The sequence below is a fragment of the Euprymna scolopes genome, chromosome 5 (genome assembly GCF_053919585.1).
Source record: "Euprymna scolopes isolate OS-2025 chromosome 5, ASM5391958v1, whole genome shotgun sequence".
NCBI classification, from domain to species: Eukaryota; Metazoa; Mollusca; class Cephalopoda; order Sepiida; family Sepiolidae; genus Euprymna; species Euprymna scolopes.
In genome coordinates, this window is record NC_136486.1 from 167,797,025 (window position 1) to 167,813,288 (window position 16,264).

The following is a 16,264-nucleotide window of genomic DNA, read 5'->3' on the forward strand; positions in this document are numbered from 1 at the left end:
AAATTTAAGAGCATCATACATAAGTTTATTCAAGGATGACCAATGAACACATTCATTAAGGTTTGATATTTTGTGAGATGAACTATTACTTCTACTCATTGACTTGTTGGGTGACTAACATTCTCATCCATCGAAAGATAAATTGAAATTATTAATATGTGAAAGTTTCAATCATTTGCAGCAGGACGTACATGTGCCTCACGATTACAAAAAATAAGATCATTAATCGAATTCACAATTCTTTCTGAGATGCAACCATATTTTCTACAAATAAATTTTGCTCTAACACTGAATTTTCCATAAAGTGTAAGCAACAAAAGTTCAACAGTCTTTGTTTTATTACCATTCAATAATATGGGCACACTTTTATGATAGTCTCATCAGCAGACAGTGTGATTTTGGATGTACTTCATACCTATCAGACCTTGTCTTATCTTTGAGGTTATCTTAAAGATAATTTTTATCAAAACAATCCCAGATTATTTCTGATCTGATAAGGACAATCATGGCCAAAAATCGGTCTAGTGCTAGGATTTATTGACAATTTTGCATGTTGTAGCCAAGTCTGCTTATTGCTGAATAAAACGAACACTGTTGGCAATTCATGACTGAGGACAAGTCAGACATAAGATAAAGTTTATTATGGATTGCAGAAAGAACTGAGAATTTGATTAATGATTTAATGAGCAGCATTTGAAGGAGGGTTGATCAACCTATAAAATGTAAAACAATGGATTAATGTTTAAAAAGAGAAAATAGTCTGGTATGATACAAATTATTTCACAACAGCACTTCTGCCAATCTGTTCAAACTTTTCCATAATCTAATTGCATCATAATAAATTACATGTGCTGATACGTGTGTGTGTGTATATATATATATATATATATATATATATATATATATATATATATATATATATATATATATATATATATATATATGTCACATATACTGATGCATATGGATTACTGAAATATAGTAATTGAATAATTGTCATTTTTATAATTTAAGAATCAAAGCACCGAGTGTGTTTCTGCTTAATTTGTATCTGAAAAAGGTAGAAAGCAGTGAAACTCTCCAATCCAGAAACATAAAGAAGCTCACCTGATAAAATGCTTAGAATTGGAAGAAATTGATGAAGATGTTGATTACCCAGATGTTAAGCCAATGGATCGTAACAGATTTCTCTATGGAAAATACAGCCACATGCATTAATGGATGCAAAAAAGAAGATGGAGACTATAAACATTGCGTTGTTTTTTTACACAATATGCAAGTCAACAATATCATGACATTTCATAGTCAGTTTTTCTTTTTTGGTTCCTTTTTTTTTTTTCAAATTCTTTTCACGTTGATTTGGACATTATTAAGAGTTAAAACTTGGGCAAATACGGTTGTTTTTTTGTTTTAATTCTTTATTTACACCTTGTTGTGATGCAAATACAAAGACTGAAAATATATAACAAGTATACACAGCTAAAGCTGTATTTTTGTTCACTTAGAGGGAGAGAGAGAGAGAGAGAGAGAAAAAAAGGAAAACATCCGGATACTATATTTCTTGTAGTGGTTGTTGAGGGGAGATGGGGGATCGTTTGTTGGATGAGCAACTGGATGGATGATTAAATTATTGTGATGTTGTGTGTGTGTGCATGTGTGTGTGTCATTTCATACATGCATAGATAATTGTCTGAGCAGAAAATAGACTTATATCGGAGAACCATCTAAAATGTGGTGTCTTCGTTTCACTTGTAAAAATTAAGTCTCATCGAGAATGGAATTTGCTTTATGTTTCTGTTTGCCTATCAAGATAATTCACTAAATGCCCCCCACACGCACACACACATCCCCAAATGGCGATATTTGCAAAAGTACATATACATGCTCAGAAAATAATCTGTTACAATTAGATTATGAGAAAATAGTCTGGGGATGATAATAATAATATTAATAATAATAATGATGATGATAATAACAATAATAATAATATACACATGAAACAGTTTTATTTTCCCACCCCATATTTTTTTCTCAAACAATTTTTTTCTATATACACACTCTGCAATGGTCTTATTAATATTTCTGATTAAAGACTGATATTTAAAACTTACATGTTTTGACTCTGAGAATGTGCTCAGGTATGCATATTCTACAGAGCTTGGATGGCAACACGGTTTGTTTGTTTATTTTTTTGTTTTGTTTGTTGTTTTTAATAATGTATAATGAGACAAAAGACGTTTTTTTTTTTATTTATTTTTTTTTTTAGAAAGTGGTTTGGCTCTTCTGAATATGTCCAATGACTCATAGAATATAGACAGGACAATAAGAAGGAAGGGCAGGAAAGAGACAAAAAATGTGAAATGTACATTTGAGCAAATGACGTCTTTTTTTTTCTCTAATTACAAGAGAATTCAAGAGAACATCTCCTTGATTGATAAGTGAGAATAAAATTAAAAATAATAAAAACAAAAAAATAAAAAACAAACAAACAATGAAAACAATGGATGAAAAGTACAATGATGAAAACCACTATCTTTTTTCTTCTTTTTTTTTTTTCCATAGGCTGGTTTGGCCCAGATTGGCTAGTCTGGTCATGGGTTGAGTCCCACCACTGGCTACTTTATTCTGTTTGAATATAATTATTAATATTTCTACATATGTACACAATTTAAAGAATATTTTCATTAAAAGAAAGTGTCAAGTTGTACAATGTTTGGTTAAGCAAAGGATACCATCCTCTGCCATCATATCTGATGGGAGGTGATGTGGTGGGAGGTTTTTTTTTTCTCTTCTTTTTTTTCTTTTTCAAGTAGTTATTGTAAAAAACACCAAGCCTGGAAAAAAAACTGTTCATTTTTTTTTTTTTGTTTGTTTTCAAAAAAGTAATTTCAAGGCAGAATCCTTGAATAAAATCTTCATAGAAATAAATAGTTTTTTACTAGTCGTTCAGGATAATTTTTGTATAATATTTTTAAAATTAATTTCTAACTTATTAAGTTTAATAAGGCGGTTGACAAACCCGAAGAGCAGGAGTTCTTTTTATTTTATATGTACAGGTAAATATTTTAATCAGTAAGTAGTGCAGGTAACTGATTAAAGGTTGTCATCGGGTAATGAAAGACTTGTACAAGTCAAGGCAATTTTTAAATAAGTTTTTGTTTTCTTTCATATTGTTATTCTACATTTCTAACAAACGTATGACAGTTCAAATAACTTTTCCCTTCAACCTGCAGTAAATATTGTTTTGTTCTCATTTTTATCAAAATTAGCTTCATTCACCAGAAAAATAATTATGATGCCAGAAGAATAAATATATAGTTAAAAAAAAGAAAAAAGAAAAATAGATCAGTTCAAGTATTCTTTTTGTTTTTTGTTTTTTAAGACTCAACTTAACACACTTTTATGAAATGAACGATATAGCCATAGCATTTCTAAGGTGTAAGAAGGCGAATGTTATTATCCGCCTTTTCATTGCTTTTTCATTAAAATTCTTGAAACATCATTAAATTACATCTTGCAGATCATTTTGCTAAGAGGTCATAGATTGAGATCAAAACAGAAATGACCAATTAGAAAAGTAAACAGAATGTTGTTTAATAATGAACAAATAAGAAATAAGAATATTTAAATTCCAAGGTGATGATGAGAGTTTGAGGAAAAACAGTTTTTGACAAATAAAATAGCATTTGGAAATAGAAAAATTAAAATATTTTCCAAGTCTGCCTATCTCCTCTTTATGACTTCAAAAAGAATTATGTATATATCTATGTTCATAAATAATAATATTAAAAAAAAAATAAAACCCCAGAGATCAACTACTATTTTGAAATAGAAAGATATGATCCATGTATTTTATGCTGTTTGAAACTACATAAAAATACATGTTTTGTGTTTAGGATAAAGTTTATAAGTGTCTTTTAGTAAAACAAAATTATTTGAGTTGACACCATAAAAATTAGGTGACTTTTTCTTTTTAATCTACTTTTCTTATAAGCTGTGCTTGTTACCTTCAAGATGGAGAATTTAATTTAAATTTCTGTAAAGTTAATCTTTTCTGTTCAATAAATAATCTTTAATTTAATAAATTATCGCTGTAAATAAATGTTAGATAGAAATTTTTAATCTAATAAAAACCACATTTACTTTTTAGAACGTTTTCTCCCCTTAGTAGATTTTTTTTTCCCCCGATTCACACTCCTTAGAGGAATCCTATTTTCTTGGCTCTCCACAGGGGTATAGTTAGACCGTGGGTACCGAGAGTAAAGAAGGCCAATGCACATGACAGCGTAACGTCACTTCCTGATTAACTTGTAGGTATAGACCATTTCCGGTATTCAATCTCGTGGTCACGCTAACAGGCATAAAAAATATGGCTATCGTTTGTCCATGGCTACCAATATGTGTTCCCGATTGTCAATGTACGTTTTAAAGAGAAAGAACAATTCTCCATTTGGATAATAATTATTATAATTGCATATTGGGATAATTTTAATTAACAAAATATAGTAAGTGAACTAGTTTTTGAACCTTTAATTTCTATGGGAGAAAGTTAAATATTTCATTTTATTTTTTTTACTGCATGTGTTTTATTTTATAATTTAAAATTTTTATTGTATAGTTAAAAATTTAAGACATTAAACAATACAAATAATACGTTGTCTAACAAATAAAAAAAGAAATGAAAAATGAAGTTTTAAAATGATTAAATGTGTTTTATTTTATAATTTGAAATTTTTATTTTATAATTTAACCTTTAAAACATTGAACAATACAAATAAGATTTTGGTTTTATTTTACATTTTATATTGTTCTCGGATGCATATGATGATGCGTCTCCACAATAATTCAATATTTAACTTCATCTTGCATTATTTCTTTTCGAGAATAAAACCAAGATTTTATTTATATTGTTCAATGTTTTCATTTTTTAAATTATATAATAAAACATTTAATAATTTAAAAACTTCATCTTGCATTATTTCTCCTTTTTTTGTTTGTTAAACAACATGATTAATTTTAATTAAACTTTAATCACAGGATTATCTTTTCAATAATAATGTAAATATTAACAAACTTCTGTTTACGATATACCGGTGTCAATCCAACATGTCCCTTTTTTTGATAACAGGGTTGGAGGCTATTTGTACAACTAAACGGCAAATCTGCCCTTTTTCGAATCTATGCATACAGTAATACAAACCCAAAATTTAATTTAACTTGGAAATAATATTTAAAATACATGTGCGTACACTGCACAAGCACCCTTATTATTATCATAATAAAAATAGTAATAATAATAAAAAACCGGTGTAGATGACATTGACTGGTGCCACACCAACTAGTTGTGAAGGATCAGGGAGGATGGAAAGACCGAGGTGGGAAAGTACTAACAAATCTCCACTGGAAGTGTGCAGTTCAAATCTGGTACCTTGGGAAGGTATTTTGTCACCCAAACCCCAGGAAACACCAATGGCCGATGCCAACATGAATCAGTGTTGCGATAACATGTAATCATCTGCACAAGTGGTCAACAGGTGAAGAACACTGGAAATCTGGGGAGACTTGTTGTCACTTGGTCTCCAGGGAACACCACAAGTTACTGCCAGAGAGCGATCACTGATGATGGCCTATGAGACAACTAATACGCTACACATTTTGATGAAAAACATGGAAGGGGGGGGGGGGTGGACATAGAAGAACAGAAAACCAAAACTTTAAATATAATTTTTATATTTAAAGTAATAGTTATTTAAATATTTCAACATATAATCTTGTGGGCAAAATCCAGCTTCCCAATAAGGGGCACTCTGGATAGGAACAAAAATAATCTCAGTCAGGAAACATTCCTCTCAACCGACCGAGGATAGAAAAAGGTAAAGTGTAGCATCAAAACAGATACTACACTGTGATCTTGTTCCGAAAGCCAACAAATAGTTGTGTTTAATGTTTCTTTAATTGTTTGTTCTCTAAATTCATAATTCAGTTTTATCAGTGTTAAATTGTATATTGCTTTAAAATTACTTAATTTTACATAGATAATATTTATACTTTATATTGAATAAAGTTCACTTTCAGTATTAATTGAACTGCGTTCCTTTTTCTTTTTAAAAATGTTTTATTGCTGTTTTTCAAATGACCCTCATATAGTACTGGCAGTCTGACAAATCTTACCTACACTGCCTGCAGATATTTTTCAGTTAACAGGCCTTCTTCATACTTTCGGTGGCCGTGGTTAGACATAAGATCGGTTTTTAATGTTGGAAAAAATTCAACTTCTCAGAAAGAGGCATCCTGGATTCGGACAAAAATTTAAATTGCCTAACTCTATAATAATTTCTCTTTCGCTAACTGAGATAAAGTGTAGTATTAGAACAGATACTACCATTAAATACAACAAAAAAAAATTACATTTAATCAGATCTTTACAAGTTTTTTAAAAATATATTTGTGGTGAAAAAGAAAGGGATTATCATGAGATACACAAAATCTTTTTTTCACTCAAATATACTAAAATTAGCAGTTTTAAAATCTTTTTAACTATTTAAAAATTAATGGAAGTAAATAACTAACATCTTTGGTCCCCATTAAATTAACCAATTTAAAAAATAAAACAAAAAAGTGTGCCTCGTTTACTGAGGTTTTCTAACGGAAGAAAAGACCTAGAATCAAGAATAAAATTAAGAAGTCTGCTGTTGTTACTACATAGCCTCCTCCACCCTATTATTTCATATTTTCTCTTTCTTTTCTTACATTCATGTTAAGTAGACGCGAAACCAGTTTTTGATAAACAATCATTGTAGTGTGCAGTCGTTATGCATTTACTATAATCGTAATAACTAATTTAATCATAGTCATAACTGGTTTCTTACCAATAGTTGCAAGTATCAATACAGCTATGGTTGTGGAATTTTGATTTTTCTTCTAGTTTTTCTGCAGATACTGAAGAAATAGTTCTATCGAAATATTCTCAATTTTTTAACTAAAAAATGATATGTTGTGAAACTGATATAAATAACAAAGATGTGTTATAAATTTTCTGAATTTTCAAGAGAGAATGGTGGAGAAAGAGAATATCTTAAATAAAATGTTTAAAAAGAAAAGTGTTCTGTAACTCATTAAGTCTTGTAGTTTTATCTTCTCAAAAAATATCCTGTCCGACTATAGCCAGTGTCGTAAAATAGAGTATATATATATATATATATATATATATATATATATATATATATATATATATAATTAATTAATAGGCAATATTTTATCTTTTTATTTTTATCATATTTTTCCTTTCATTAAAATTAGTAGTGTTCTTCTTACAATATTAATGTTTAATTACATGAGAATGCTTTGAACAGCAGCGTCTAAATCATCTTCAATCTGCATGTCAGTGTCGGTGGCACTAACAAGACTGCTCTCATCAAGTGATCGATCGTGAACAGAAGCATAAAAGTCCTGTGGTACTCCACCAGCTGATGAGCTAGCGGCTGCAGCCACAGTAACAGCCACACCAGTGTCCATAGCACTACTGGCAACACTGTTGGCCACATTATCGTCCACAGAGGTAACACCGCCACTGGCAAGGCTTGTGGCAGTGCTCACTCCTCCTACTACATTGCAGGAGTGGTGTGAACTACTGTTACTGAAATCGTCCATCGGACTGTCCACAATACCGAAGTCACTTGATGGTATGGTTTGCTCCTGAGTAAGACCCAGGATGCTGTTCACGGCGCTCTCTGTCTGTTGCGTTAGCTTTGGATCAGTGTAGGCATCCGGAATGTCTGCTATACAGTCTGCGGATGAAGCGGAGGAGACAGCCACCACCTGTGGTTGCTGGAGGCTTGCAGTATTATTTCCTCCACCAGTGCCACTACTACTATTGCCACTACCATTCGCTCCGGCATTGCTATTGCTGCTGGAGGCGGCAATAACAGGGGACGGAGCAGGATCTGCATTGTGCAAGGTAGATGAACCAGAAAGGATGGATTGTACGGTGTCTTCAGAATTTAAAACTAAATTAGTCCTATTTGCCAGGGAGTCGAGACTACACTCTGAGACAGCCATGCTGTCTGTATTGTCAAAGTCCGCAATACTTTCAACAGCATTCTGCAATTCAGAACTAGCAGCAGTGGACAGGGGCAAGTCATCAGGGACAAGGTTTCCAGTGGACTGCAAGGGAAAATGACAGTTTCCGAGTAGGTCATCAGACACAAAGTCTTCAAGAGAATAGGTAGCGGATGGGTCCGGATCATATGTTTTAGGACTAAAATGAGAATTCCCTAATGCAAAAGAATTGGAGTTGGAATTAGCTAGAGAGAACTGGGGTAGCACAGTAGATGGATGACAGTCAAAGACAAGGTCTGTTGGACCCAGCTCCTGTTTAATACTACTGCTTGATGGGTTTTCTGGCAGGATGAAATCAACCGTAAAATCCAGCCCATGAAAGGATGATAACATATCATCTGGAGGGGACTCTTCCAGGATATCTGTATCTGATTTCATTCGAGTTCGTTGGGACTCAGACTGATAACTATTTCTCCGATCTTGGTCGGCTAACTGACCTTCAAGGAAATCTTGCTCATCCATGAAGAGGTCGTTGTTCGAGGTGTCACAATTCATCTGAAATGCAGAGGTTGTGCTTGTTTTTGTGGTGGTGGTAGTGGTTGGTAGTGGTGATGGCCGTACAGGTGCTAAGCTGGACATACCAGCTGCAGGTGCTGAAGAGTTTTCAACAGTGGCAGGTGTCAACAAAACTGGCACTGTTGTGGCCGGCATTATTGGTGCCGGAGGTACGATTGTTGATGTGACTGCACTTGTCGCCATGGCTAAAGTCGTTACTGGCGTTGTAGTCACTGGAGTTGCTGTCGTTGTTGTGGTTGTTCCAGGGGTTAAAACCGCAAACCCACCAGATGAAGCACTACACCTGTGAAAACTTGATGAAGATAACATTTCTTGTTTAATGACATTTGAAGTACTAGCTGTAACTGCTGCTGTTGTTGTTGTTGTTGTTGCAGGCAATGAAGTTTTCCACTGTGCGTAATTTTCTTCGCTAACAGGTTCTTGTTTTATTTCCATTGGAGAGAATTTGATATCAGGCGGTTCTTTCTTTACTGTCACACAACTCGTGTGATCTTTTTCATTCTTTTCAGTCTTTGGAGGTTTGGGGGATTTCTCTTTCTTCACTTTGACAGAGAGGCTGCTGCTAAAACTGACCCCATCATTCCGGATAACCAATTTAACACTACGAGGAGGTGAATGCTGATCCCCTCTGCCGGAACATTTCCATTTCTTTCCAGAATCGGAGTAACGATCTTCTTTGTTATCTACAGGTTCCTTTTTGTTTACAGAGAGGAATGGCATTTTACTTGAAGAATGGGATTTGCATTCAATATAGTCATCCTTGGTTGGCTCAGTTTTAATGCATTCCTCTTTATAATCAGAGCTTTCATCTTCTTCCAATTTAAGCAGCTTTCGCGGCATCGGTTCAAATTCATCTAAAAGAAAAACGCAAGGAAGATTAAGACATTAAAAAATACAACTAGTTTTAGCAAACTTAAACAGTAAAACTAATTGAAACATTAAAATGGATTTAACTTGTGAATCAGTTTTAATAAATCGAAATGGAAAAAGATTTTCATTTAAGATTTAGGATTATTGTAAAGCAAAGTAGAAATTAAGTTGAACAAAGTCATTATGGCTTTATAATGAAAAAATAAGTTGAACAAAATTAGGTTTATAAGTAATCTCCCTTGAATAATTTCTGGCTATTAAAAGGTTTGATTTGATCAGAGTAGTGCTCTTCATTCGCAAAGCAAGAGCATTTGTTCTGATAATAAATGAGACACAACATACTTCAAATATGCGCACACCTTGGATTGGCAAAGATAGATTTTAAAACAGTTTGAATATTGCTTTTTATAATTTTTTAGGATAATTTATTTTAACTTTAAATAAGCTCTGTTGATATACAAACACGATTGAATTACGTCCCTTTGATTTTAACTCATGCATATTGTATCTTGAAGAGAGAAAACCACAATCAGTATATAGATATTAGCACTTCTAATAGAGAATCTATATTGTCAAACCTTTTGCAGAGATTTTCATTAAATGTCAGTTTAAAGCTACAATCTTTATGAATAACTAGCATGTGACCCGGTATTGCCTGGTCATGAAATACGCTTAAATATAACATTTTCATTTATGCAGATTTCGTATTTATTATTATAGAGCCAATACTTTATCGATTATTATATTGTACCAATATATAGTAGTGATTTCAAAAGTGTTAAAAACGAATATGACTTGGGTGCTATCAGCTATAATCAAAACCAAAACATTTAACTATCAGATAAGTATTGTATTTAAATACTTATGCATTAGTTACAACATTGCATCCAACAATTCTTTATGGTAAAATTATGAAGGCATCTTATCTAGATTTAAATGTGATATATATATATATATATATATATATATATATATGAAGAAATTTATAAATGAGGAAAATAGAAAAATAATTGCATAATTGGTTTGATGTTTACCTGGATTCTCAGCAGCTATTTTTCTCTCTTCATCAAGCACAGCAGTCATATCTTGGTTTAGCATTCGCTGTATCATAACCATTTCAGCTGAAGGTTTATCTCGCTGTTAACAAAACAAAAAAAATAGATTAGTTTTTTTTTTTTTTTATCATACAATCATTACAATTACAAAATGATAAAAAAACACAAAAAAAATTTTTATTTTTAACTTTACTTTCACATCTTAGTATTGTGTTAAAATTTCAGAGTTATATATATATATATATATATATATATATATATATATATATATATATATATATACACTAGCATGGATACCCAGCATTGCCAGGGTCGACATGAAGTTCGGTTTCGCTATACTTGCTAGACTAAGAATATTGAGCTGTTTTTCATTATTATATGTCAACTCCATCGTTACCCCAACAAAAATTTCAAAAACAGAAGAACGAATGAAGACAAGAAAATGTTACACCCACCCTCGAAAAAAGGAGTATGTGATAAACTCTCCACCAGATATTTCGGCAGAAGGGATACGAAGAGAAGCTATTCTGCGGATATTGAGCACCTTTTTATGACTATATTCCAGTTTAAACAAATTTCTTTTATGCTACCTCAGTCTAAAAAGATTTGTCTTTGCGGTTTGTTGCAACAAAAACAAACCGTAAATAATTCAGTTTCAAAAATACCAAAGTTATGACTTATTGCGTTATTAAAAGAAAAAAAAATTAGTTATGATGTCAAATTTTTATGTGAAGAAAACAAAAATGGTAAAAAAACGTAAATGAAAGTTTTTATTTGTTTTTGTTTTAAATAAAGAATTCTAGTTGAATTGAATTGTTTTTTTTTTATTTTAAAATAAAAATTTACTGGACCACAACATTAATCATGAAATCATGGTAATTATTTTATTTAAACTAATTCCAAAAATAATGCCTGAAAGATAAAACAAAAACAAAAACAAAAACAAAAAGAACAACGTTCGTGCCCAAGGGAAATAACTACAACCGATTCATAAAAAGATCGATGTCAGTAAAAATAAATTAAATTAAATATGTTATCAATATAAATCAAATTTAAATAATAAACTTAAATAGAACACTTAAAATAATTCTTTCACTATAAACAATAACTAATACATCGCTATTTAATAAAGTCGATTTTCCTTAATGCAATATGCAACTGACGTCACCTCTTTAATCTTATATTTTGCAATAATCATAATATATGTAGAAATTAATATGATAAAGTAATGGATTTTTGTATATATTAATCAACTTGTGAACAAACAAACAAACAGGAATACAAATTTATATATATATATATATATATATATATATATATATATATATACACACACACACACACATATACTAGCAGGCCGTTCGATGTAAAATATGCATATTTTAATTCATAAAGAATCTGAGGCATTTGCATGTAAGTATTATGTTTTTTTCTTGTAAGTAAAAAAAAAAATACTTGAGCTGAGATCAAAACCAAAACCTCAAGACAGAAGTATGATAACCATTAGGCCAGCTTGACACTATTTTTAAAAGGTGTTAACAAACCTACTGATTTTTAACATAAGGAATCCGTCATGTGAATGATTCATGCATGCACATTCATGAAACAGTCGACAAACAGATAAAAATCCAATTACCCCCTCCCACGTACCAATTTTTCCATTTTGACCGTTTTGCAGCCCTTTTTCCAGATGAAAACCAATTATAAAGCTTTCCACATGTCTAAATAACCTATATACCAAATTTCAAGTCTGTAGATCAAAAATTAGTTGAGTATATGTTAAAAATTATCCTCTCACACACACATTCTCACTTGCCTGCATCATTTTGACGAGACTGCAAGTTCTTGCTGAGAGAATACAACCTGAATCACAATGTGGCTTTCACTCCCAATGTTTCACCATTGACATGATCTTCTCACTACGCCAACTCCAGAAGTGCAGAAAACAAAACAGGCCATTGTACCTTGCTTTGATTGACCTTACTAAGGCATTCGACCAAGTCAGTAGATTCAAAATGCTGCCTCCCATTGGCAGTCCTTCCAAACTTCTGAGCCTTATGCAGTCATTTCATGATGGTATGCTGAGCACCATGCAATTCGACAGGGACACCTTTATTGAGTTTGGTGTAAAAAGCATCATCAAACAGGGATGTGTGCTTGCCCCTACGCTATTTGATATTTTCTTTGCCCTTCTCCTGAGACATGCTTTCAATTTGTTAATTTGCTCCAGATTGGATGGCCGCCTCTTCAATATCAATCACCTTTGGCCCAGGACCAAAGTCCAACAAGTTATCACCTACTGTTTGCTGATGACGCGGTAGTAACATCTCACACTGCAGAAAGGACTTCAAAGACTCATGGACAGGTTTTCCAATGCTTGGAAAGAATTCAGCCTCACCATCAGCCTGAAGAAAACCCAGGTCATTAGCCAAGGAACCTCATCATCTCCCATCATTAGTATGGATGGGCAGTGTTTAGACATAGTTCATCAATTCCAATATCTAGGGACTACAATCTCAGACACCGTATCTCCTGATGTAGAACTCAACAAGTGCATCAGAAAGGCATCCACCACTCTTGTAAAATTGACAATTCAGGTGTGGGAAAATAAACATCTCAGCATCTCAACAAAACTGAACATTTACATGGCCTGCGTTATCAGCACTCTTCTGTATGGAAGCGAAGCATGGACAACCTACAATCACCAGGAACCGAAACTGAACACATTTCACATGTGTAGTCTGCAAAGAATTCTTGGAATTTCTTGGAAAGACAAAGTTACAAACAATGCTGTGCTCGCAAGGGCTGGTATCCCCCTCCATGTTCACCCTCCTTTACCAAAGATGCCTATGCTGGATAGGCCATATACACAGCATGGACAATGAGAGAATCCCAAAAGACATTCTTTATGGTGAACCCACCACTGGCAAAAGAAAAATCGATCATCCTATGTCAATGTATGCAAATGTGACATGAAAGCATGTGATATTGACCTTACTAGCTGGGAGCCCAAAGCTAAAGTCCACAACATTTTGAGACAAACGGTAACCAAAGGTCTGACCACTAGCAAAACAGCCATTGCAGAATGGGTAGAGACTAAAAGATTATTCAGGAAGGCCAGTCAACAAAACTCAACAGACCACCAATACGCTGCACCAACCTACATATGCGATGTCTGCAACCGACAATGGAGATCGAAGATAGGCTTATTTAGCCACAGAAGATGAAGTTCAATTACCTCACAACCCCATAGTCTTCTAGACTGACGGATGCCAACAATATATATATATATATATATATATATATATATATATATATATACAGGTTTTCAAAAATATGTAATACAATGCTTAAAATTGGACTGCAATGTGTAATAGATTCATTTATAATTTTTTATCCTGAGAGAATATCACACCAACAAGCATATTTGTTATAATTAATTCTGTATATGCTTGCATACCATGCAACTTTATGAGATTTTAATTTTAGCATAATATCAGAGGATCACACCAAATGAACGTTACAGACTCTGTTGTGCGTGTGCGCATGTCTACTTGTGTGTGTTTTTGGCCACAGCTAAGCAAACTTGTACACCAATAATCTTATCCCATAATTTCTGATAAAGATTTTAATTCTCTGGAATTTTATAGAATGTAAAAATATCTTATTACAATTTTAGAAGAAAAATTCACTGTGATTTTACTGTTGATTTAAAACATTATGCTATCAAAGTCACATTTCACAGTACATAATATTTTATATATTTAAAAAATTATGGTGGATCTTTCTATCGATCCAGTAGATATCTCACTGCTGATGCAATTCTCTATCTATATAAGAGCCAGGTACGTCCAAGGATGGAATACTGTTGCCACATCTGGGCAGGAGCTGCTAGAAAGGACTTATCCTGCCTTGATAGAGTTCAAAATAGACTTCATAGCCTCGTAGGAGATGACCTTTTCTCTTCCCTGCAACCTCTATCTCACAGAAGAGATGTTGCGAGTTTGTCTCTGATGTATCGTTATTTTCATGGAAAGTGTTCGACTGAGCTTCAGTCTATGGTCCCCCCTCGCCAAACTTTCACAAGAAATACTCGTCTAGCTGTAAACACTATCAATAATTCCCCCCACTCTTTATCTGTGCCTAAACCTAAACGTAGATTCCATGAACAAAGCTTCTTTCTTAGAACTGTACGCCTGTGGAATTGTCTTTCCGTTTTCCTGCTTTCCGGCTGACTACAATATGGTTGTCTTCAAGTCTAACGTAAACAAGTTCTTGATGAGCTGTTCCATATAAGTTAACAAATTTACCGAATTTCTATTACTAATGATTACTATATTGTCCAATGTCTACTGTACACTCTTTAACCCTTATCCTCGAGTGGCCTCTTGGCCTTGATAATGTGGTGATGCCTGTGTAAAAAAAAAAAAAAAAGGGTCTAACCACAACTCAAAACATTCATTCAGGGAGAAGATAGGAATATACAAATGAAAAGTGTGCAGAAGTTCGTTTACAAAATTTACAAAAGGAATTTTGCCCTTGGAGATGAAGACAGATAAGATATCTAATTGAACTTGATGAAAAACTCCTTGTGACATTACTTAAAGAAAACTCTGTAATCCTCAAACCATGCAACTGTTCTTTGTTATTTTCAGCAACTTGGAACGCTTCCTAAGCTTGGAAAATGGGTGTCTTATGAATTGTCTAAACATGAGAAATCGCAAGTTCAGATCTGCACACATCAAACCATAAAAACTATCATTCCAAAATGAATGCTCCAATCATGAAAATAACATCCAAAGTTCAGTTGTTTTGCAACTATCTGAATAAATCTTTGATGTCAGAATTTTTTATCTTCAATAAAACAATTTTATTAAACTGAGTTTTTGAAAACATTAACATATGTCAATTTTTGTTTAATTTTATTTATTCGTTCAATTTAGTTAACTTTACTTAGTCAAAATATAAACTGAATAATTTCAAACACACAATAAATTTATGAACAATAAAAAAAAATAAATACATTGTTTTTTTTTTAATTATTAGGAATACAAAATAAATAGAAAAAAGTGAATTGAAAAGAATATTAATAAATTAAAAAAATATAAGTTGAAGAAAAAAATTACTTCAATAAGAGAATTTCATTGTTTTTTATCATAATATTAGGTCAAATATATGATTTGTTTTTTTTTTGTTTTTTGTGGGTTTTTTTTTTGGGGGGGGGGGTTATATTGTGTGCTTCATTGTAAAAGTAACAAAATAAATACACACACACACACATTCTCCCGACTGGCAGTAATTGTCAATTCCAACATTGATTATTGTGTAAGCATGAAGCATTAGTGTCTGTATGTATGAAAATAATTGTTAATAATAATTTGAAAAATATTATTATAGTGCGTGTATCCTTGTAATACGTACCATACTTTCTTCTAATAACAACCATCTGTATTTGTCAAACATGGCACCTTTCTTTTTCAAGATATCTTTAGCAGCTTGTTCAAACAATTGATCAGCTAAAAATTTAAAAGCAAAAAATATGTTTCAATAAAAAGAAAGAATAATATTTAACTAAATCACTTTTTTTTGTGAAAATTTTGGAAGACGAAAATCCATGTATTAAATTTCTCAAAACTTAAAACAATAAATGATACTTATTATGTGATTAATATGTTTCCACAATGACTCAGCAGGCTGAGACAGTT

The 16,264-nt window shown here is 32.4% G+C and overlaps 1 protein-coding gene across 4 annotated transcripts in view; it reads right to left on the reverse strand.

Moving 5' to 3' along the window:
- Positions 1–7,247: 7,247 nt before the first annotated feature.
- LOC145277034 (uncharacterized) overlaps positions 7,248–16,264 on the reverse strand; it is a 297,662-nt gene continuing 288,645 nt past the window's right edge. For all 4 annotated transcript variants that reach the window (XM_080128657.1, XM_080128659.1, XM_080128656.1 and 1 more), the window contains exons 11-13: positions 15,981–16,075; positions 10,539–10,641; positions 7,248–9,488 (exon numbers count right to left, since the gene is read on the reverse strand). In XM_080128657.1, the coding sequence (XP_079984783.1) occupies positions 7,330–9,488; positions 10,539–10,641; positions 15,981–16,075 (2,357 nt within the window). In that variant the 3' untranslated portion in view covers positions 7,248–7,329. The remainder of the gene's footprint in view (positions 9,489–10,538; positions 10,642–15,980; positions 16,076–16,264) is intronic.